A 24,936-nucleotide genomic window follows, 5' to 3' on the forward strand; every position below is an offset into this window, starting at 1 on the left:
CTGTCATTTTTTTCGCAAAAAAATGGGGTTGCAGGGCTTCATTAAAAATTTAAAATATGAACCATCGCAAATAAATAATTGATTTTTTTTAATTGAGTTCCTAAAGGCCTGGCCAATCTTTTGCGCCATTACTCGTGGACCTTTCGTGGACCTCGTTTCACTCGAGTTTTAAACTGGTCCACTCATGCCAAAAAAAGCCCAAATTACACACGAACTCGTTAAATAAACTACTATTTTTTATTGTCACTGGTGTGTAACGAGTTTCGAAAAGAATGACATTTCGACTGTAATTACATAAGAGGTTTCATTTAGTATAATAATAAATATTTTATTCGGAATCGTATTGTAATATGCACATTCCTAACCTTATACGAGGGCGGAAAGTTAACCATTCCTTTTTATTTTTACTTTCCTCTCTTGGTCAGTAATAGGCCACTTTCCGCCCTATTATAAGGTTTTTCCAGTGGCGTACTTACTGAACGTCGAAAAACAGTAGAAATGAAACTGCATCAAATTAATTATTTATTTGCTAAAAATGTAATGATTCCGAATAAAATAGTATACAAACCTCGGTGGGAATGTGTTTCATTCCTGTCTCGAGCATTAGTTCACCTCGGCTACGCCTTGGTAAACTATCTTACGAGTAGCTCTCGACAGGTATGTGATCTACTACTTTGCAACGAAAACGTATTGTAAAAAATGCAGGTATAAAAGTTACCATATTTTAGTTTATTTTGAAAATTATAAAACAGTAAAGTCCTAGTCGAAAAATAGTCAATTTTGACTTAAATTGTTAATCATTTTACAATAGAAGAGAAAATACCAAAAATAATTCCATTATACCCTCTAATTTTATTGCCCCTTTGTTGTGCAGTACCGACTCAAGGAAGGGCAAACATCGGTTAAACTCCTTATTTATGGTAGTTATAAGACAATTTTTTCTCCTATTGTAAAATGATTTACAATTTAAGTCAAAATTGACTATTTTTCGACGAGGACTTTAATAGTATTGTTTTGCATAAACATGAACCCTCTTCTTTTAGGCGATTTCACAATCACGTTTGTCGTTTGGTTCCTTGAATTTGCAGAATTCACCCAGGTAGAAACCTTAAGGCGAACTTCAGATTGCTTTCCCATACAGATTTAGGCATCATTAATGGATAACAAATCCTTATTTTCTTAGAAGTAATCTCGAGAAAAGATGTGCTAAGTGCACTACGATTTTTATGATCCTCTTAACGTTTGCAAATAAATACAATTTGAAATTTAAATGATTTATTTTAAAAATAAACAAGCGACCCGGATTTAAATGTTTTTTAAAACATAAACCATTATTTGTTGGAAATTAATATGTATATGTATGTATAGTAAAAACAGTCTTTAGCTTTTTATTTGCATAGTTATATTTATGTAACCAAGAATACATAACAGACTTAAGTCTGTTAACATTTGCAAAAAAACTCACTTTGACACATTGCAATATAAAACAGCTTTATACTTTATTGAAATAGGCTTATATACCATTTACATAATAATTAAAAAAAAAAACTGGGTAATCATTAAATGAATAGTCGAAAGAAAAAATATATTCAAAATGTCCGGTGTTTGTGAAGTCCTTTCATCCAATGTATTACTTGTTTAAAACAGATATACAGTGAAAAAACAGCTTTCAGCTTTGAAATCTAAAAACTTTATTTAAACCCTTTGTAATTAAATCACATTGACGCTTAAACAAGTCAGAAACATATGATAAACAAACGAAAACATTTCGCTTTAATTAAAACAGAGTTATGTATAAGTAATCAAATTTGTTGTAAAATTATTATTATATTTAATTAGGTATATATTTGTTAAACTGAATTGATTATAATTATGTATATAAAATTCTAAAAAATCAGCTGTCAAACGGTAGATCCAATACGTCATACATTTATTCAGAGAACAAGCAACGCTGTGAATTTAGTTTGCAAAAAAAAAAACAGTTATTTTAAGAAGTAACCAGGGAAAGTTGGTTTTCTTAGAATGACACGATTTTATCTTAAAAAGATAAAAGTGAGGTTATGTGCTTGAAGTTATGTCAAAGCATTGGTATAAAGGGTGTTTTTTAAAATTTGGCGTCGAAGTAGGCGTTGGAGAGTCGATTGAGATCGCACCACTCGTGTAAAAGCGTAAGATTTAAACAGCTGATCCGTGATCCGTTACCTGTATAGTGCGTTCACAATCGACAGTTCAACGCCTATTTCGATGCCAAATTTAAAAAAACACCCGTTATACCATCGTGATCATTGAAAACTGGGATAGTTACTGTTGCTGTAGACACTTCCAATACTCCCATTTTGATTGAGTTTTGATTATTGAAAACTTAGACATTATGTTACTGTAGACACTATCAAAATGTAAGTTTTGGAAGTGTCTACAGTAACATACTGTCCCAGTTTTCAATGATCATGATAGTAGGTACCACTAAAAAGACGAAGACAAACGAAGATTTGTGCGTTTGTTGTCGACTTGCCGACAATTTTTTTGAACGCTCGTTACTCATATCCATTTATACCCACCATAAATAATATTATATTATTTATCTCTTTCATCATTTTGGTAAGAAATATGTATTATATTCTTTATGGATTAGAAGCTGTTTAAATCATTTTTAATGTGTGGTTATTTTTAAATGTTTTCTCTTGTTTTCATTCTGACGAATTCAATTTTCTTTGAATTAAAATAAAACAAAGAAAAGTATAAAATTGTAGGTTTAATAAATTTTCCAATAAATTCTTAGAATAAAGGCAAGTAGACACTGCGATGCAATAAAGGTAAAATAAAGCCAATTTATAGCTTCATTAGCGGAATCAGATAAATGAAACTCGAACAATGAAGGTCCTCGTATTTATATGCAAAGGGAGGTTCCTCTTTGAATTTTCAACGAGTAGGTACAACAAGAAGAAAATCGACAATGCCCTCGAATCTCGACTGCGAAACAACGGTTTCGATCGCGTTACAAAACAGAAGCTGGAATTTGCTTGTTAAAACACTACCTGCTTTAACAACATCCTGATTTTCAAATTGTTCAACCTGTTCAGAACAAAATCTGCACGCTCTATTTATGAAGTGGCAAAAATCAACAATTATTTTGTAGCAGTTCAGCGAACACAGCAGGGTTATACTCGTACCTGCCCCGGAAACGGCTAAAACCCACACCGGACCAAGAACGGTCTAACATTGTAGATATTACAATCCGGAAAACGTCATTGATATTGAGAGATCGGGGCACAGAAGGGTAGCTATTGATGCTATTTCAGCAAATTGGACCCTGCTGTTCGAGACTTTCTGATCGAGTGGTCGCAATAATGATGGCGGAGACAACAATTGTGTGATGTCTCCATCAGGAACACTCCAACTTTTCCCATCGAATTCTGAAGGTGTCCCGGCCAAAAAACACTTACCTCTACGATTCGATCGTTGATTTTAATTCTCCTCGTCAAGTCGGCGGCGCTTCCTTTGCCTATGCTCTTGACGAAGATGCCGGAAATTTCCTCTGCAACAAAATATAAACCGATCGAAAAGTGAAATACAAAAATTTTATAGTGCGTCAGAGCACAGTTGTGGCTAATGTGTGAAATGTGTGAAAAATATTGATACTAAAGTAATCCAATATTCTTTTTCAAAACACAAACTCAAAAACTGTTTTTTTTTGTAATAAAAACATTACATTCAAATGTCGAGGACAATGAAACGTTAAAAGTGCATTATCCTGCATCTATAAATTTACAGTTGTGGTTGGCGATTGTAAATTGCTTGATCACACAAGTTCATGATAAAACATGGTAAGTTCTTCTAGTGAAAGTCCGACCACCTGATGCGAGATAATACATTCCAAAGAAACAAGTAGGTAATTAGTTCTCCTAATTATCGAGATAATTAGTGTCGACTTGGGGCTGTTTACTTGGTAGGGGTAGGTAAAAGAATAAAATTTAAGATAACGTTTCTAAAGATTGAGGTTATCTGTTAATTATTATCGGATTTTGTACCTAAAAGAGACAATGTCTCGCTTGTACTTAATAATTTACAATTCTTCAAAAACAATTCATGAAATCTAGATAAATGACTAATATAAAGCAAAATTCCACACTTTGGGCCTGAAGGAATTATCAACTACATAAACATAATACAGGGTTATTCTAAATGATTCTAGTCGAAGTAGGCCACGCCCATGTTATTACATTTTTGCCGCTTTCATGTGAACTGCCAGTTTTGTTGCTGTCACTGTCATTTTTTAGGTGAAAAGTGCGGTGATGAGATTTTTATGTATTTTTGTTAAATTAACGATTGAATCGAGAAATATTGAGTTGTTTTGCAATCAATTTTAAAAATATTGAGTTGTTTTGCACCCAATTTAACTCCCGTGTGTGAACGGTGTGTACCTACTCACTTATTCATATCATTTTAATGTTTTTTTATGTGGAGCGGCAACCATAAATTTTACATTCAGTTTTCACGCCTACTTCGACTACAATCATCTATTGGGTGATTCAAAATGATTGTGGCCAAGAATGGCAACTATGTACGAAAATTTATGTGGCAACTGTGTGGATGAGGTAGAGTTGTCATTTGTATGACATTTCATAAGCGTGCATTGGATTTTTTTGATATCATTACACATTGATTTGACAGTTTTCAAAATTGCACGACTATGAACTGTCAAAGAAATATCAACTCTACCGTACCCACACAGTTGCCACATAAATTTTCGTACATAGTTGCCATACTTGGCCACAATCATTTTGAATCACCCAATAGAATAACCCTGTATAATACCGTGCGATCGAAAATAAAAAAAATCGAGAGGGCCGTCATTAATACGTAAAACGTAAACGTAAAAAATTAATTCAAATGTCATCAGATGTCATTACAATGGAGAACTGTTATTATTAATTATTGACTATTAAAATTTGCTATTACAATATGTTCACTTTAGAGCAAAAAATTTTCATTGTGCAGTGTTACTTCAGAAACGGCGAATCGTCCTATTCGACACCTCGAGTTTCCGGACTTTCAAGGCACACTTACCAACAACTTGCCTTGATTATTTTGTTTTTCCATACCTGAAAAACAACGTGTTCAAAAACACGCCTGGCACAATTCCCAAATTAATGCAAGTAATTACTTATAACGGCAATTTAATTGAAAACATGAAGCGAAGAATAACATTATGTTTGGAATCTGAAGGAAGACATTTGGAACATTTATTGTAGTTGTTGTAAGAACACGATTGGAGCTCCTCCTGTATTATCCTTTAGCACAATGTTTGAGTAATAAAGATAATCTTCACATCCTGGAAACAATATTTTTGTTCGTTGATTTCATTGATCAATTTTATATTTACCAAAATTCGATCGTTTTGCAGCCATTTACGGCGTAGCTTTTTGTCTTGTTGACTTCAGAAAGAGACAATAGAAAAGAGCCCCCAAAAACATAACCTCTCTGTGCTGTGCTCACCGTTGAATAAAGGCGCCGGAGTTTTAAATCTCATTGTTTCATTGGACTAGGTGGGGAAATTCTTTTCCAACCGACAGGGCGACAGGTCACACATAATTCACTCCTTTATGAAAATCAAGATTTCAACGTTCTCAAAATCACTAACCTAACTTTTAAGACTGACATTTGTTAATTGAAATCTCACGAATTGCCAACTGAAATTTTATGTCACAGCCAACTCAAATTTTTTTTTTGATCGATAATTGGTGACATTTACGAGTGAAACAGTGCTGCTCCAATTTCAAGAGCCGCATCGTCTTAGTATAAACTAAGACGATGGGGCTCTTGAAATTGGAGCAGCACCGTTCGTCATTTTCATCATTATATTCTTTCATCAAATTTATATCATTATACAGGGTGACTGACGAAAAACCTTTGACGCTGTACCTTACTTATTCTTTATCCGATTTGAATAAATGACACATCAAATGAAATAGTTCGAAAAACACTCCATTATTATCCTATTCGATATTTTTTTCGACATCTATTTTTTGACAGACGATAGGCAACTTTTTTTTTTTCAAATTACACTCTATATATTTTTTTCTTAGTTCTTATAAAGAATCTTCTTCTGAATATTCTTACATTAAAAGAAAAAACAAAAAATGTATTTTAAATAAAAAAAATTGAAAATCAAAAATCAAGTAATCAAATTTGTAAACAATACAAAATCTATTCTAGTTGCTCAAAATTTCCGCAATGCTGTTGCAGACACTGTCGATACCTTCTAGAAATGCCCACCTTTGCATTCAGTAAAAAATTTCGGGGTTTTTCCTGACATACTCGCACTATCTTTTTTTTTAACTATTTTTGGGTACCTGGTGGGGTCAAATAAACATTGTCTCGAAAGTTTCGAATGAATATAAAGAAATCCAATGCATTCAAATCTGGGGATCTAGCGGGCCATCGAATAGCTCCATGAGCACCCAATCGTCGTTCACCAAAATGATTTTAATGACTTAAAAATACAAATCTCTACAATACTGAGTAAAAAAAAATGTACAGTGCTATTTGAAAAAAAGAAGCTGATGTTCATCTGTCAAAAACTGGACGCAATATATTTTTTTTATTTAGTTGGTATTGAAGTGTTTTCAAAATTATTTCATTTGATGTGTCATTTATTTAAATCGGATAAAAAATAAGGAAGATACAGCATCAAAGGTTTTTCGTCAGTCACCCTGTATATTTCATTATTATGTTCTTTCATCAAATATAAATTTGATGAAAGAATACAGGGTGTTTTCGAAGTTGAGGCGTTTCTTTTAACATGTGATAGTATACGTTGTTCTAAAGAGTTTTAGCCAAAATCACCTTAGTAAAATGTGTACGGCAATGAAGATACAATAAGTTAATTCTTTTAAAATTTTTGAGATCGGTCATGTTTAATTTTGCGCTGATTTGTTAGCAACTAAAATTGACAAAAAAAAAAATCAAATGAGCATGGACGTTAATCAAAAATACTGTCAAAATTGTCATCTAATTAGTCGGAATCGGTTATCATTACGAAAATAACGAGCTCACAGATATGTTGCTAAAGTATGGGCAATGCTATCAGAATATTGCTGCGGCGTCCAGAGAGTACGCAGAGCGATTTTCGGAAAGATTCTATCCTGGGCCACGTCAGTTTATTAATCTAGCACAGCGGAGAAATAGACAGGACCGGACTCAAAATTTTAGAAAACTATAAAAATATGCAATCAATTATCTCCGTTAATACAAACATTTTACTAAGGCGATTTAGGCTGAAATTCTTAAGAATAATGTATAGTACCTCCTGTTACAAGGAACACCTCAACTTCGAAAACACTCCTGTATAATGATGAAAATGACGAACACTGGCTTTGTTTTTTGGTAAGTGTATTTTTTGGAAACAACTTACTGATTGCTTTCTTTTATCAGCTTAAATAGCTCCATTTAAACATTTTTAGCTGTTAAATTTGATAAATCTCGCTACCGTTAGAAACAGAGCAAAATAATTATTGTTGTGATATCCTCTTACTACACTATTGATGCCAATTAAAATCGTTGACAGGGGATCATGTGACAGATGAATTATGTTTTCAGTAAATAACTGGACCACTAACATGAAATGTTAATACGGCCGTAATACACAGCATTATACCTAAAATCCTTACTCCCCGTAAGGTTGCGGCATCCCTTTCAGATATTGACCAAATGATCGAAGCACTTTTGTCAAAGAGCGAAGTGAATTCTTCTGAGTAGTTTAAATGTGCTGCTGTGGCCATATCGGTTTGCTATTACTCGTGGAGTTATTAGCTGCTCATAAAGAACTAAAAGTATTCACAAAAGTATTACTGTCTGTCAGATTTAAGAATAAAGTGATCATGGTCAGTTGTGAACAATATTTTGTGCTCGTGGTGAAATAAAGCGGGTGTTTTGCAAATTTATTAATTTGTTTACAGTAAAGTATTGATTAGCTGTTAGTTATAAGAACATTGAATCCTAATTTAAAATTATGACCGCTTACATCGGAATTCATTATAAATTCTGTGTCTGTGTCGTAGATCAAACATATTTCTTATAAATTTTTGTTAATTTCAGCTATATTTTACGATTATTGGCACTACCCTCAGTCAGTGGCGGCTGGTACAGGAGGGGCAGATGGGCAATGCCCCCCCAGAACAAATTGTAAAATAAGGATAACAATAAATATAAAAATCGTTATACATATAGTCTATTCAAATATTTAAATTGTAATAAGTTCGAATCGCCTTTGTAATGTGACAATGGAAATGGGTGCATTTTGTATTTTGCGCGCCGCTCAGCGTCATTTGGATCTTGCGTTAGAGTTAAGCCGGCCTAAGATATGTCATTTGGTGGGGGAAATCTGCGCGGACAAATCACTTAAATTACTCAAAAAACAGCTAAATGGAAACTTTTACTCGTTCACCGGTCACTGAAAAAAATCAGCTGATTTTTAATCTGTTGAACACCCCTATTTTACGAAAGATGAACTCGTTCGACTATTTTCCGTCTTCGCGCACCCCCACCAAATGACATATCTCAGGCCGGCTTAACTCTACAAAAGGTTCTCGATTATAAAAGGTAACGACAACGGTTGCGCCAATATTTCCATCTCACTTAATTTGGCGTCTATGCAAGTTAATCTGTTCGACACGATACAAACATCCCGTGACACGATACAAACATCCCGTAAAATTGTGTATAACTCTGTCTTTGTCACACTCACGGCATTTGTCGATATGTCCTCTCTTTTAATTTGGCGTCTCAAAAACGAACAATGAGTTGTCGCTACCTTATTTATCATCGAGAACCTTAGCTTGCCCCGCTTCGTTTATTTTCCCCTACGACGTACGACGCTTCTACAAGTTCTCCGAGAACATCATGTTAAAAAATTCCTATGACGCCGATGCCCCTCTCTGTGGGCAAGGGCGACTTTGCCCACAGCGAATAAGAACACATAATTTACCGGACTTCATAGAACGTTGAATTGTTTTTAGCTCGATTGCATCCGAAGTTATGAATTTCAAATTTTAACAAGATTAACGAGATTTCAACTGATTTGCAAGTTCGCAACACTTGTGTAATTCTTAATCAAATGTGTGTTTAGTGCTTTTATTTTCTGCTTTCAAGTGTAGTTTTTACTAGCATTCTGCATTAATAGTAACATTAGGTTTCAGTCGTGCTATTTACGAATATTATCATGAATTCCGTTCAATCAATTAAAAATTTAAAAACCGCCGTTGGACTTGGATTTGAAGAGCGGACAGAAAGTAAACAGTTGGGTCCACCTCGTCCAAACATGAAAATTTGTAAACAAAATTTGATCAAGGGTAAAATTGTGGTAAGAAATTTTAACAGGTATGTACAATAATGCTAGTTGGTTATGTGTTTGCGATGTAAGTAACTCATTTTATTGTTTCGTGTGTTTGGTAATGGGATCCGCTGATTGCGATCCTGCCTGGGTTCAGAGCGGTGTTACAGATTTAAAACATTTGGGCCAAAAAGTTAAAAAGCATGCAATAAGCCAAAAACATTTATTTTATTCAGTCGAGTTTGGAATTTTGGGCAACACGGACCTCCGTAACCAGCTGAGTGGGGTATATCGCCTTGAAATTCAAAAACATGAAAAAGTGAAACAAAATCGATATATTTTAAAAAAACTTATTGATGCGATAAAATTTTGCGGGGCATTTGAGTTAGCATTACGTGGACATGATGAAGGGGTTGAGAGCAATAACCCAGGCATTTTTCGAGGATTGATAAATTTAATTGCCGAAGTTGACGATATTTTAAAATTACACATAGATCAATCTAAAAACACCGTGTTCACTGGCACTGACATGGATATAGACAGCAATAAAAAAGTATTGGGTACAATCCGAATTGATCCAAGTGTGCCCTCCCTTTCAATTTGGTCACGAGCCGCCACTGCCCTCAGTCCTATTTAGATAATAATCGACGCCCTGCTGTATTTATTTCAAAAAATTGTAAATTACAATATAATAATACTTCTATAACGAGCGAAATTACTCCATGAACTGATGCCTTTGCAGCTCAGTTTCTCGTTCAATCCTGCTAATGAATTGTAGACGCGTTTGCGCTTTGCGGTTGGAAGGAACTGTGAAGAGGTGCACAGTTCAGCTCCAGTGGCCCAATGCAATAAAAGCCGCCCAGCTGCGGCACCGGCCACAAAAATTATTTGACTTAATGGAACTCGCCTCGCGCGTCACAATGGAGCATAGCAATCATTTTCAATTTTTTTAACGTAAAATAATTAATCATGTCACTGTTTTATTACTGAAATAAAAATTAGAATGTATAACAAAACTTTTGGGAGTTCTGCAGCTCTGCAGCACTTATACACCAGGCGCCCCTGTTTGGGACTGATTATTTCGATAAAAAGATCTAGATTTTATTTTTTTTAAATACACGAAATTCCACTTCTGTAGGTTTATGTGGAATAGTACAATGAGCATATAATGATGACTATTATTCAAGATGATGAAAATTCTAACACGAGCCGTAGGCGAGTGGTGGAATCATCCGAAAACAAACAAAAGTTTTGATGTTGTCATATTTTTCTTTCATATTCACTGCATGGACCAAAGGTACTGAAAACATAAATAACAAAAGTATTTTCTCAAACAAGCGTTTTCCCAAAATTCGCAACCCCCAAAAGCATTTTCCAATATGGTTATTTGGATTTCAGATTTGAATTCAGCTAACCAAGTTATATAAAATCACTTGGTATTTGGCGCGGTGGGATTTTGGTACAGAAAAGTGTAATTGTCGCTGCTACAGAACACGTCATGTTCTAACAAGTCTGGATGCCGTTAGAGGGCCCAGAGCTCTAGACATCAAGAAGCGCCAAACCTTGCAGCGCACTTGAAGGTCTTTACTTCCATTTTTGAAACATTACGATCCAACTTCCAACAAGTCAGTACTGTATTAAATGAAAAGTTGTATTCCTACTTCACGTTAAAAAATTTGATCTGAAAGGTTTCGAAGAAATTTGAAGTTCTTCCTATCCAAAATATTAATTGTTTCAAAAGTAACATTTCTTAGAAACAATTTGGAGAATCTTTATTATTTCAGAATGACTCGGCTACCCAAAGATGCCCGATTCTACCTGCAGACAACAACCAACGTCCATCGAAGACAATGGCTGAGGTTGCTGTGATGTACTACCTTTTCGGCCTGTGCTTCGCAACTCTGTCTTCAAGAGCTTTGAGTGCTTTGACATTAGAAGCTGAATTGATTTTTCATTCCGTACTTTTAGGAGCTTTTAGGAAATACCCATTAGGTAGGAATTCATATTTATTTTTTTTTAACTCAAAAGTCAAGGTTGATTATGTTTCCTTTAAACCTTTCTAAAAATCAAGACATTCTAATAAATCCAACCGTCCTTGAAATTTATCTGGGGCGCAGTTTACTTCTTACGCAGATATTTTTTAAGGACACGTAAAAATGACGTGTTGACGTGAATCGAGGACTCGTAAGAGCAGACACAGCTGCTCAAGACGACCGCCGTCAGAGTCCTTGCCAAGGCATGAAAATGACAGTTTGTTCTTTTTACAAACATTTGTGAACAAAACAACCCAAGGAATATCATTATGGAAATTGATCGTATCTTCGATGGCTATCTAGCTTAGCCTCGACACTTGACTGTAATACATAACAGAGATGTAATCGGGTATCATTAGATTTGGCGCCAATTTCGCAATGCACAGGGCCATTATGTGGTCCCTAATTCCCCACGTCGAATGTCACCGATAAATATCTTTTTGGGTCGTTTTTCCAGGAAGTTGGGCGAATATTTTATTTTCTTGGGACAATGTGTCAATCTGTCGCATAAATTCTGGTTTATGCTGGCGTATGGAGATCTGTTTATAGGGTCATAAGTTGCGATGGACACTTGGGTAAGTTGTGTCTAGAAAAGAGAATGAAACGCTGACAAATGGCGGGGATGTTTTGTCGGTTAAGCGAAAAATTGTGAAGTTTTTGCGTCGCGAAAGTTTGCTCGCCTACGGTACGGTGGACAGTTAAATTATTTATTCAGGTGACTTAGTCTCGATTCTTTTTGTCCAGGAAACTCAACGTTCGGGTACGAACCACAATTCCAGGGATTTACTGTAAGAGTAACTCAGCCGAAAATGTCACAGCAAGCGACGTTTGTCTGCAAAAGTATCCCTTTACGTCAGCAGATTCTAGTTATTCATGTAAAATATATACATACTTTTACAAATTGTTATTTCAACCCAAATTTTGTTTTATTTGTTCATTTCAGCATCATTACTATCGCACTGGTTTGTTATATTCTAACAACAAATTCAAAATACCATTTTGTTAATGTTGACATTTTACATGTTTTTACTTTCTCAGATAAATTTATTCAATCTTGGGAAGAGTGAACACTGAAAGATATATTTTAACTTTAACTTGGAAGGCCAGCAGATAACAAACCGTTCTCGAGGGTTGCAGAATCCAAATCACTAATTTTGGTAAATTTTGATGACTGTACTTTTATCGCAAGTAAACATAACATTTCTACAAATTCTCTTTTTAAGTTTATTTATTTACAATTATCAAAAACAAACGAAACGTCCAAAACTTATTGAGGGTTTAAAAGTGGTGATTTAGTACTTGAAGGAAATTTTCCGACCGTCTTTGAAATTTTACAATGTCCGTTAAATAAAACCAAGTACAAGGGTAATAAATGTTCATGAAGAAAAACGTTGCAATAAAACACTCGTTCCACATCTTAGGAATTCTGGAATTTAATGAATTTGATATTAACAAATTTAGCATTGACAGAAACAGTAAATCAATGTTCAGTAAGTGACTTATTATTAACATTCTCAATTTTTTGTTAAATGTGTAGTTAAACGGCGAGAATTGAAAATTAGAAACAATACGCTTCATCGTAGAAAATAACAAAAATTATTTTTATTCGGAATCGTATTGTAATATGCACATTCCTAACCTTATACGAGGGCGGAAAGTTAACCATTCCTTTTTATCTTTACTTCCCTTTCTTGGTCAGTAATAGGCCACTTTTCCGCCCAATTATAAGGTTTTTCTAGTGGCGTACTTACTGAAAGTCGAAAAATAGTAAAAATGAAACTGCATCAAATTAATTGTTTATTTGCTAAAATTGTAATGATTCCGGAGAAAATAGTATACAAACCTCGGTGGGAATGTGTTTCATTCCTGTCTCTAGCATTAGTTCACCTCGGCTATGGTAAACTATCTTAGCTCTCGACAGGAATGAAACACTTCCCACCTCGGTATGTAATCTACTATTACTTTATTAAATAATATCTACTAATAATGATTATTAATAGTAATATAAATATCCGCTTTCAGTCAAGTAATGATATTCATCGCTCACGGCCGTGTATTACGACTCATTACTCCACGGATTGTGACCAGTGGGATCGCGTGCACTATAAAGTTACTGTGATACATCTCAAGATTCCAATGTCACAAGTGTTCTGAAATGTCACAATTCGCGAGTCTGTAGGTGTTTTTACTAAAAAGTGAAAAATGAATTTTATAAATAGATATTCTATTCGCGTGTAATTGTTATTGCCGTAAGCAACTTCTCTAATCATCCAAGAAGGTAATAAATAGCTTGTGTAAGAAGATGTACCCAAAATATTTAGTTATATGAATTATCTTATTATTTATATCTCTAGTTAAAGCTATAACGAACACATAGATGGCGGCAGATCGGTGACGGTTTCCACTGAAGGGTTATTTAAAAAAAAATGTTTTTTCTTGAATGAAAGAAATTATTATAAAATATGCATCTGTTGCTACTACAATTCAAAATAATTACTCCAACAAACCGAAATTGAGCACTTTTAAGGCAATTTTTCAAAATTAATTAACACAACTATTCTAACCGTTTCAGCGAACAAAATTCCATTAAACATTTAAAATGGAAAAGTTTTCCTATGGCGGAGATACTACAATTTTAGCACACTGCATTACACGTTCCGGATATATTGTCGCTTTACATTTCACAGAATTGTGGGTGGTTGACAGATGTTTGATAGATGCTATCCAGCAAATTTATCATTTATGTGGAATTTGCAGCTTCAGTTATGTTTACTGACACAGCGCACAGACGAAGAGCCATCTCAGCACATTACAGGACTTGTGATAAATTGCATTTTTAATAAATGAAAACTTCTCGATATGCCAACTCTACATCATTTTTTAAGCAGTCTAAACTTCGTCCGTTATAGACCTGAATTCTCAAAGTGCCGTTGCGACGACTTATCTGATTCTAAATGAATTTCGCCTTTCCTTCATTTTTTCAATAATTCTTGTAAATAAAAATCGCGCACAATCTTTCATATCTAATTATCAAGAATTTCTTGGGTTGATATTGTAAAACACTTCTATGAGCAAAGAAATTACCATTAAAGGTTTTATATCTTGTTTTTCACATTTTGTAACAAATGACATTTGTGTTACTAAATTATGAGTACACTTTCAGCAAAAGTTCACTCATGCATGAAATAAACACTACAGTCACTAAATGTTCGCCGACCTTGAATTTGACAAGTCAGGTCTATAATACTATAATGGATGACCTGTAGTCAGTTACTGCTGCTGCAAACAGCAAACAGATATTACCGACTTAACATACTAAGAGTTTCACAACAAAATTTTTTGTTCCCGTTGAACCATTAACGTAAAATCTTGTTTCACCAATTATTTCATTTTAAATGATAAGATAATAAACTTAATTTGTAATGTTTATTGATTGTGGCATGTAACAAAATAACTGCAAATATTACTCTATTATTTACACCGTCACTTCACACATCAAAGTCCCAACTCAAAAAACAGTCGACAGGATTTATGGCTTGCAGTCAATTTTAATTTAAGGGATTTTCAAAGAGACGTGGCCTTACTTTTGCTCATTAAATATACAAAAGTGGGATATTTCTCGCTCGAGTTCCTTTACTCACGGATTAGGAGCGTTGAGTAGTTACGGCGAACTGCAATCACATGTACAAACATGTGCGAGAGGCTTGAATTAACTTGCACGTTTCAGTAGCTTAGCTATCGATTTGTTAACCAACCTTCACCTGCTTGAATAAACATATAACATATCAGTATAATAACGTCAAATCATTTCTCTCAATATGGGTTCACTTATAATGTATTCAAGCATGTCAATATATTTTATGAACGAGCACATTTATTTAGGAATAGAAACCACGAGATTAGGCTGCCTAACAATGTATGTCTATTCCGCAAATAAAAGTTGTTGACATAAAAAGATAAAACAAAATGTACAATAAAAAAAATAACAAGGATAACATTATTATGTCCGTAATGGCAAATAAATCCGGCCTGAATGCCATGCCTCCTTTGTTACATTATTATGTTAAATTAGTTATTAACTAACTTGAAAATTATAGAAAGATCTTATTAAAATCAGTCAAAAAAAATGTGCCGATTAGAGATTAGTTTTTCCTTCAAATCTTTGCAGAAGTGAATCTTCTGTTTGAAATAAAACCATTATCCAATGAAAACTATATCGAGTAGTCTTGTTGGCCATTTGCTAATCATTATTATTTATTTTATCTTTATTTGAAGTATACATCTATTATTATATTTTATTTATTCATTAATTTTGTTATGAGTTTCGTAATGCTAAATGATGGGAGAAAAATTAGCAGCCACTCCGTTGTTTTCAACGTTAAAAAAGCAAAAAAAAACACTTAATAGTATATTATGACACAAGTTTATAAGGAAGCCTTTAAAGCACGCGCGATGAGTTGAAGAGCACGACGCGTAGCGGAGTGGTTTTAACGTCGCAAGTGCTTTAAAGGCCCTTATAAACGTGTATCATACGCTATTTTTTATTATACCTGCACTACAATCTCAAAATTATAACAAAAAAAGTAAATTGAAATACCTTTTCTGAACAAATCTGTGTCATTAATCGTTGATAATATAATGATCAATTGTTGTCGTTTTGTTGCTATTATAAATTTTCTATAAATGTCTATTTATCATTGTTCAAAATGTAGGTGAATTTGTTGTTACCTAAGCAACCCTTAAAGCTTTAGTGTTTTAAAGGCCCTTTTTCGCACGCATTTTAGTGTCAAAAACAGGGATTATGATTCAGGTATAATAAAAAAAGAGTTATTGTTACTTCAGCGAAAATCTGACATATTTTACGGAATAATGGACAGAATAGAAAAAATTTAAAGCTGCCCACATCAATAAAATTTGAATGCATCACATTATTCGTGGCATAATTATTCGCCAGCGATAAGCAATTGCAGATCCGTATCTGATTGTTTACGAAACGAAAAAATAAAATTCTGCTCTCTTTTCCTGCGTAATTGTTTCAAAAATGATCGGCAACAGAGATAATGCCTACCCTCGACCTGACACGGCTGAAATGGGCGTTCATTCACATTTTTCATATCGTTGAAAAATTATCGTGCGTGTTTGGATTTTTTTTCACGAAAGAAAAATTTGTTTAATATGCTTTGTGAGATGGTGTTATCTTTGATATAATGTAACGCGCGATGTGACAAAAAAGTGAATTAGGAAGGGCTTTCCAGTGCGTGATTCCCTTGTCAGGGCTGCTTACGTGAACGGCCAAGCTGAAAGCATAATTAGGTTTAAAATGCACGATTTTCTTTGCTCTTTGGTAAAATAACGATTTTTCACAGTCGATGTAAATTACACGGAAAAAGGGAGTAGAGAGATGTAATTTTTAATGAAGCCAGGAGAAGGGAATGAAATGTTATAGCGAAAACCGAAAACGAAAACAAATGGATGGTGGAAAATATTTAGACGTGTTTTTACCGTTTTTGCACAATGATTCTCAATGCAATGTTGTTGAAATATCGGCCAAAACTTCTCTTCATTTTCAGGTTTTCAGACATTGTATTTTTCATTGTCACCATTCTTTGTTGATCATTTATTGTATCGGGTGTACATTTCAATTTCTCCTCAAAGTTGGGATTGAAGAGTCGATTGTGAACGCGTCACGGATCAGCTGTTTAAATCTAACCTCACTTTTTGTGATGTTTGTGTTTTTACTCTGCAGACTGACGAGTGGTGCGTTCACAATCGACTCTTCAATGCCAAGTTTGAGAGGAATTAAATGAACAGCCAATACAATTTAGTTATATGTTATATGTAAAAAAAAAAAAATGTTGTTACACAGTCTAGGACTGGTTTACAAATCTATGAGGGGCATGATGACCAACTCAGTAGACCGGGACCAATGGCTTAACGTGACTTCCGAATCACGAGATCGAATATAGCCTTTTTTTTTATTATTATTTTAAATTTCGCCCTGGGTCGGAATCGAACCCGCGACCCTCGCGTCCCTGAGCCGAAACGGACTCCCTTAGGCTATATTCTGCCTAATAAAATAGTATGGCTCAAAAACTATTCAACCTAACACAAAAAAGAGCAAGAGAAATTAAACTAAAGTGAAAACAAAAACTTTTTCTAATAATAATTTTTAAAATAAAAATTTATTATTCGTGACGCAACTGAACAAACATGGCTGTAGAGCCCAACATGTACAGAAAATGTACAAAAACATTTATTGCAAACTCTCCACATGTTTTTGTGAAAATTTAGAATTAAATGGACCATTTTCCTTGTTGTTTACTATTTGGCATGCTGTTTGTCGACGAGCATTTAATTATTTTAATGTCGTCGTCCGAACATCAGAACCATTAACTTGATATTCTTTAAAACGAACCACCGACATCATTAAGAAGTCGTTAGAAATTTCAGCATAAAACACCCTCAATTTAAATTTATTTTGTCGAGGTGGTGCGGAATATGAATGAGCTAGTAAAAAATATTCACATTAAAGGTCATAACATCAATCCCCAAGGCTTAGCAAAAAGCTTTAGCTTTATTCGGAAAACAATGCAAAATCCTTTCAGGAAAGTCGACGTTAAAGGTAATTGTTGTGGGACAATTCTACATCAGACAAAATCACATCAAGGCATAGTATGAGACATAAAAGGAGCGGAGTCACAGAAAAACAATTGAAGTAAGTAGACAGCATCGAATAATCCGTGCAAAAGCTCTCGCTGATCACATCTTTTGAAAAAATTCGGTGTCAAAGGATCGTCTGGCTTTGGCAGTTTTTCAACGTTGAGTTCTAATCGAGCAGCGTTGGTCAAAAGGTCGGGGACATCAAGTTACAACAGTAAAAACAAATTGCTATCTGATCTGATTAAATTTTCAAACTGAGCAATAACCGAAAGAACAACCCGACAATCCGAATTTCCTTCTTGTAAATTAATTTTCTTCGAATTAATTAAATAAATTTGATGAACTTCGTCGTCTGAATAAGATCGAATTAAACTTGTCAAATTCCTGCATTGATACAATTAGCAGAGAATGAAAGCAACGTCGTTCTTAACGAATTCTTTAATGGATTTATGAATTTGATTCTTCATACAGTTCATTTTTATTTAATTTATATTATAACAATACAGAGTGTATGAAGGTATGAATGTATGGAGGTATTTTCTTGTCTGAAAAAATCAAGGTGTTACCAATTGATGAATGTAGATCTAGATTGATTGAAGTCGGAACTAGATCAAACTTCTCGAAGACAACAAATTATGCACATCACAAAACAATAAGGTAACTAACTTCACTTGAACAACCAAAAATGATAATAAAATTATTCGCCATTTTGCAGAAATGTGATATAAAAAGCAGTTAATTAAAGATACGATTTTGTTCTTGCAAATTATACAAGAAAATTATTGTCTAAGTAGATTCATTCAAAATGATTAAGAAATAACTGCCATAAATAAAAATTTGATTTTTTCCTGATTTTCCGGTATACTAATAAAAAGTGTGAATAAAAGTAAATAAGAGAAGAAATCCTTTGTGTGGTATAAATTTTATTTTTTGAAGTTATTCCAGAGAGGGTTGTGAGAGTATTGATTGCAACACAGTATTTTTGCACCAATGGGACGTGAAAAAAGTGAAAGAAAGACACTTATGGATTGAATATTTTTCTACACTGTTTTCAATTATATTAAAAAAACAATCATCAAAACACAAATTTAAATCACGAGACAACTTCAATGGTTTTCGATGCACTTTTATCGTTCGGCTACTTCGGTGCAGTTACTTGCATAACGCCACAGTGAAACACGTTACGGCATATATTTGATAGTTGGATGCTGTTTAGTTTTTTTCACTATTACTATAAGCACATGTTTATGTATATTATACCGTGAGTTTTTTATTTTACTGAACATAGGATTCATGGTCTGTAAGTTTGGTTGCCTATTTCAAATGAATTGACTTGTCCATTTTAGAACTGAACATAGCCATTTTACATTGTATGTTCAGCGAAATAAAAAACGCAGTGTATGTATATACAAAGTAATAAAAAAGAAAACAAATCAGAACAGACGTTGCAAATTATGTCATGTCGTAGCGGAATTCTATGCAAATAATAATCGTTCAATGCATGGGCGTTGTAATAAATCATAGCTCATGAATTTTAGACGTTGGAATTATAATTATTGTGCATTATACGGGGTGATCAAGAAGGAATGTTTAAGTTGGTAACACTGGATCGTATTTTAAATCGTATAACAGGAGTAACTTCCGGTTGTTAGTGGCTTGTCGTTGTTAATGCTATACCTATATACCATTCACGATGTTTTGGCATAAGGGGAGGCCATGGAAAAAGTGCATTTAAGTTGGCAGTAAAGCTGTCTGTTGAATTAGGTTATGTTTTTCTAAGTTTGAGGTTATAAACTGCGTCATTGTCTAGTGCATTGTTGTCAGTTTTACTAGTTTACAATAGAACAATACTCACACATTTTTAATCTATTTTAACAAATCAGGAAACTGACTTGAACAGACTACAGAATAGTAAGGGCCGGGACCAAAAGACAAAGTGACTCCTGTCAATTTATGCACCACTTAGATAACCTATTTATACAGTATCTTAACCAACCAATTAGTAACTTCTCAATGAATTTTTCATGTTAACCAAAACGTTCCTAGAACTAGATTGTATAAAATCTTGTACCTACTTATTAAGCCTTACATTATTCGAATCTTTCTGCAAAATATTTACACACCCATCGTCCATGACAAAAAAGAACAAAACTATTCAACTTCCATAATTTCATTAGAAAATTCTGAATCATCATTACCTGCATGAAAATCCCAATCAAATTTCGAGTCAGATTCTCCTAATGAAATTATTATTAAAGGAAGAACGTTTTCAAATGAAAGATTTCCCATTAATTTTGCCCAATCTTCCGAAATAAGTTCCTCACAATATCTACAAAACTGTTGGCAAATTTCAGAAGTACATTTCAAAATAGACTCAAGCCACTCATTCACAATTCTATGGCGAAGTTATAATAGGTCTTACAAAACCCTTATGCCACTTCAATTGGATCGTTGTTTCTTCCTTCACTATCCGTGCTACATATTTATCTTGTACTCACCTACGATTCAATTTATACATAAAAAGAACTCGACTTCACTGTAACTTACTGAAAATATGTTCTGCAGTCTAATATACACCACCAATACGTTTTAATGTCGCTTAATTATGATTACGGTAAATTCGGCAACATGTTACGTTCATTTTGATAGGTCCGCATGTCAGGCACTTTAGTGACAGCAGAGATGACAGAAATCAAACATGTATCCAACTTTAAAAAATGAAATCATAGCCTCCCCTTATGCCAAAACATCGTGAATGGCATATATATCAGATATTTGTCAAATGAACCAACAAAACATATCCAGTTGCAGGTTGCAGTGTTACAAATAACTGAATTAAAAAAATTTCTTAACTGTACTGCCAACTTAAACAGTCCTTCTTGATCACCCGGTATTATCTGACAATGGAGAAAATTTATAAAATTAACAAGAGCAACAATTTAGATTCGAAATAATGGGTAATTTACCAGCTTTATTGTCAAACGCGATGCCACTGGAAGCATATTTTTCGCGGAAATGTCAAAGAAACGTCAACGATGTGCTGTTGTCAACCTAGAAACCAAACTTTTCGATTTCGGCAAAATTTACGGACATTCATTGTAAACAACAATTTTCCCAGAAATGTGGTAAAATGGAATTGAAGATGAAGTATTAATTAATTAATAATAGATTTTTCGAGAGGTAGGCAACAAATAAAACGACTGTGCATAGCAAGTATGCATATGCGGATCAGTCAATCTAAGACAAATTTTTCGATAAAACAAAAGATGCGGTAGGTTTACGTTAAACATTAACAAATATAGGAGTTGTGATTACTGAAATGCATTTTTAGTACTTTAGTTCGCCAATAAATTGGGAATTCCAAAGTTTTATACAAATACGACTAGCGTGGCATTAAAAAAAAATTCTATGATGTGACATAGTGTGAAAACAAAAAACAATCGAGAAGTGACAATGATCTGAAAAGATACACTTTTAAAAATAAGATTGACCTCTCCGAAGATTAAAAAAATCAACAATTTACATTTTGTGGAATTAGTTACAGACTTCACACTCGCACTAATATATGGTAAAAAACAAAGAAGTCTTTTCACGTTTTACGCTTTTGTCTTTATTCTGATTACACAATATTAAGATAACTAGGTTTTAATAACAATACTGAAGAGAATAAGAAACTTAGCAAAAGCCAGGCCACACACAACTTTATTTCTTTGCCTATTTCGAGTAAATTCCCCATGGCTTTCCAATAAGCTGAAACCAACTTTTCAATCCTTGTACAAAAAATTTCTACCATAAATTAAGTGTTACTAAATGTTGATACGGGTTGGGCGATTTGGACCTTCGTCATGTTAAAAACTTATCTTAACACTAAAATTTTTTTAGTTGAAATTTCAAGATAACCAAGTTCACGTTTTTCGTGAATTGATAAAAAATTCTGATGAGTACCTATCGTTTATGGTGCAATATCTTTAAAAAAAAATCCTGTTTAAAGTAGACAAATATTTGAATTCTCTTTGAAAATAATACATTAACTAAGAAACTAGTTTTCATGAAATCGTCAAGAAAGCGGGTCATTTCAAGACTCAGTTTGATCTTGAAAATGTCACTTTTCAAGCCTAGTCAGTTTTGAGATTTTTTCCTGCCGAGGCATTTTTACTTTGCAAGTAGATAGTCATTTTACTATAATGGTTATCGTTACCTAGGTGACCGTGTCCGACTTGATGCGATAGAATTTTATTTTTAAATTTTTAAAGAGCAGCATGAAAGTGTCTATGCTCGGAGGCTTGAAGAAGTACTCGGACGCTTCGCATCCTCGTATTCTTCAACACGCCCTCCTCGTCTGCAAAGTATCACTTTCATGCCTCGTAATGTAATATACTGTAGTTTCAATTTGGTTGTAGGTCGTAAAATTTTATTGGATATTATGAGCGATTAACGGGCACAATGGTTGGGTTTGAAAAGGTTGGGAAGCGGCGCGTGCCGTTTGCCGTACAATGCAAATATACCAAATGTACAATACAACCCTGCTTAAAATATTACCTGCTAGTGGTAAACTAGGATTTATAAGCGCCGCAAGATCTTTAACTTAAAGTACCATAAAATTTTACGACCTACAACCAAATTGAAACCACAGTACTATTACCTTGCTGGACTTCTATTTAGAAACGTAGGTTGGTTTTTTAATGTTTTGTAGTCTACAACAAAGTATAAACATTCACAAAATATGAACTGCTAAGATGTAAGGATTGCAATCAATCACCCCCTTACATCTAGAAAGCTCAAGAGAGAGTCAGAAAGTTCCAATGGCAAAAATGGAAAATGAAAAATCAAATTTCATGACTTTCAGAAACATGTTTTGGTACAGTGTCTAGTTTATCTTCATACAACTTTCTGTTCACTTTAAAAAGCACAAAATACTTATATGTAGATAATAAGTAACACGCATTAAGTATCTTAGTGAAAAATAAAGTCAAAATTAATTTTTATGGAAACAAACAAGATGTGAGTACCAAAAAATATGTTTTTGGGGGAATTTTTTTTCCATTAGCACACTTTTGTAGGGCGAAATTTTTTATATTAAAACTACGGGGTGATCAAGAAGGACTGTTTAAGTTGGTAACACTGGATCGTATTTTAAATCGTATAACAGGAGTAACTTCCGGTTGTTGGTGGCTTGTCGTTGTTAATGCTGTACCTATATTAGATATTTGTCAAATAAACCAACAAAACATATCCAGTTGCAGTGTTATAATTAACCGAATTAAAAATTTTTCTTAATTGTACTGCCAACTTAAACAGTCCTTCTTGATCACCCGGTATTTCGCTATCTTGTTTAGTTTTAGAGACATAAGCGAAAAACAAAAACAAAAAAATTGAATATGTATTCAGGACTACATAACTTTAAGAAATTACCCAGGTTCCAAGGCTACGGTAAGAAAACCTTCGTTGCAGCAACAAAAACTTAAACAAAGTAATCTTTGACCATTCTTAAACTTCACATGGTTTCATTGCAATGAATACATTCTGGATGGTATTTCCTATCAAATGAAACGATTTAAATCGTCCTGTAAATTGTTCTATTCTTAACCCTAAAAAAGCGCCCCACCCGTACTTATCAAACAAGGGTCCCGACGATTTAATCCAAAAATTCCCTCTAATCCGCACAATTTCTTTTCAGCATATTTGCCCCCAAATAAACTTAAACCGACACCGTGATGGATGGTGACAGTGGGCAAGTTCAACCGGATGAGGAACGGTCCCGACTTTCATAGTCCTTTAACACACCACATTTACTTCCAGGCAGTGTGAAATTTTTAATATAAAAAGCAATTTCCGCTCCATACTTTAACATTCGTACACGTCGTAAACAAGACCCATTACGTCCGCGTCCGTGCCATACCCACCTCTCTCGCAAACGTATCCTGCCACTGTTATTCCCAGTCCTAGATCATCCTTTTTCAACTCTACCGAATATGTTTCGGTCTCCGGCAAATTGGGTTCGTGCAGCGCCATATCGAGAGGTAGCATGTTGGTGATGACGGGCATTGCAATGGGGGGAGGTGGTGTGGGCACATTACCGATGGGTAGGGGATTCCTCACCACGTCCACGGCCCCAGAAATCGGCTGCAATTGACATTATCTAGTTAAGTGGGATTAAATATGAGCACTACTGCGTATATACAGGGTCATTATAAATTATTGTCCCATCGCAGTTGGCGTTGAAAACCCACACAAATTTGGGATGTGCCGCTAGCTTCGCAACGTTAAATAAACTAGTAGACAAATTTACACTACCGCCAGCAGCGCTACCTATCGGCGGTGCTGCTAGTCTCACTCATGTTATAAAGCTTGCGGCACATTCAACTACGTCACCAACGCCTACTGCGAAGAGGCAAGCATTTATAATGATCCCGTATAACAATACTGAGGAAATTTACATTAGGGTATTGTGATGGTCCGAATAAATATTAAAATTAAATTGAGAAGTCTAATTTTTTGATAATTTCAACAACTTGACCGTTGATCAAATTTGTTAATCATAATAAAAATATTTCTCAAATGCACAAAATAGACAAACACGGGTAGCTTCGTAATGAACGTATTGAATTCCCACAAAGCTACCATGGATGTGACAACTTATCCACCCTTCATTTGACTCGAGATAAAGACAATTGCAATAAGCTTAGGATGTCTGTTTTTTCCTTTTCACTGTTCTCAGAAAGTGTATTATCTCTACAACGTTTAGTTTTTATTATCATCTTTTTTTTATTACGCTCTATCGTGGCGCCGCATATCTTACCAAACTCAAACCGCAAAATCTACAAAACATGCTTTTACACGCAACAAATCAAATGCAAGTTTGAATCGTGTGATACTATGGAGACCCCGCCGCCTGATCTTACTCCACCTTCC

The 24,936-nt window shown here is 34.3% G+C and overlaps 1 protein-coding gene across 6 annotated transcripts in view; it reads right to left on the bottom strand.

Moving 5' to 3' along the window:
- The window catches only part of LOC138123069 (multiple PDZ domain protein-like), a 336,364-nt gene that overhangs the window by 169,427 nt on the left and 142,001 nt on the right, over positions 1-24,936 (bottom strand). For all 6 annotated transcript variants that reach the window (XR_011156695.1, XM_069037584.1, XM_069037586.1 and 3 more), the window contains 2 exons: positions 23,928-24,147; positions 3,444-3,535 (listed from right to left, as the gene is read on the bottom strand). Coding sequence is in view for 5 of the 6 variants with exons in the window: in XM_069037584.1 (XP_068893685.1) it covers positions 3,444-3,535; positions 23,928-24,147 (312 nt within the window). In the remaining variant the exon portion in view is untranslated. The remainder of the gene's footprint in view (positions 1-3,443; positions 3,536-23,927; positions 24,148-24,936) is intronic.

The sequence above is a fragment of the Tenebrio molitor genome, chromosome 2, assembly GCF_963966145.1.
Source record: "Tenebrio molitor chromosome 2, icTenMoli1.1, whole genome shotgun sequence".
NCBI lineage: Eukaryota > Metazoa > Arthropoda > Insecta > Coleoptera > Tenebrionidae > Tenebrio > Tenebrio molitor.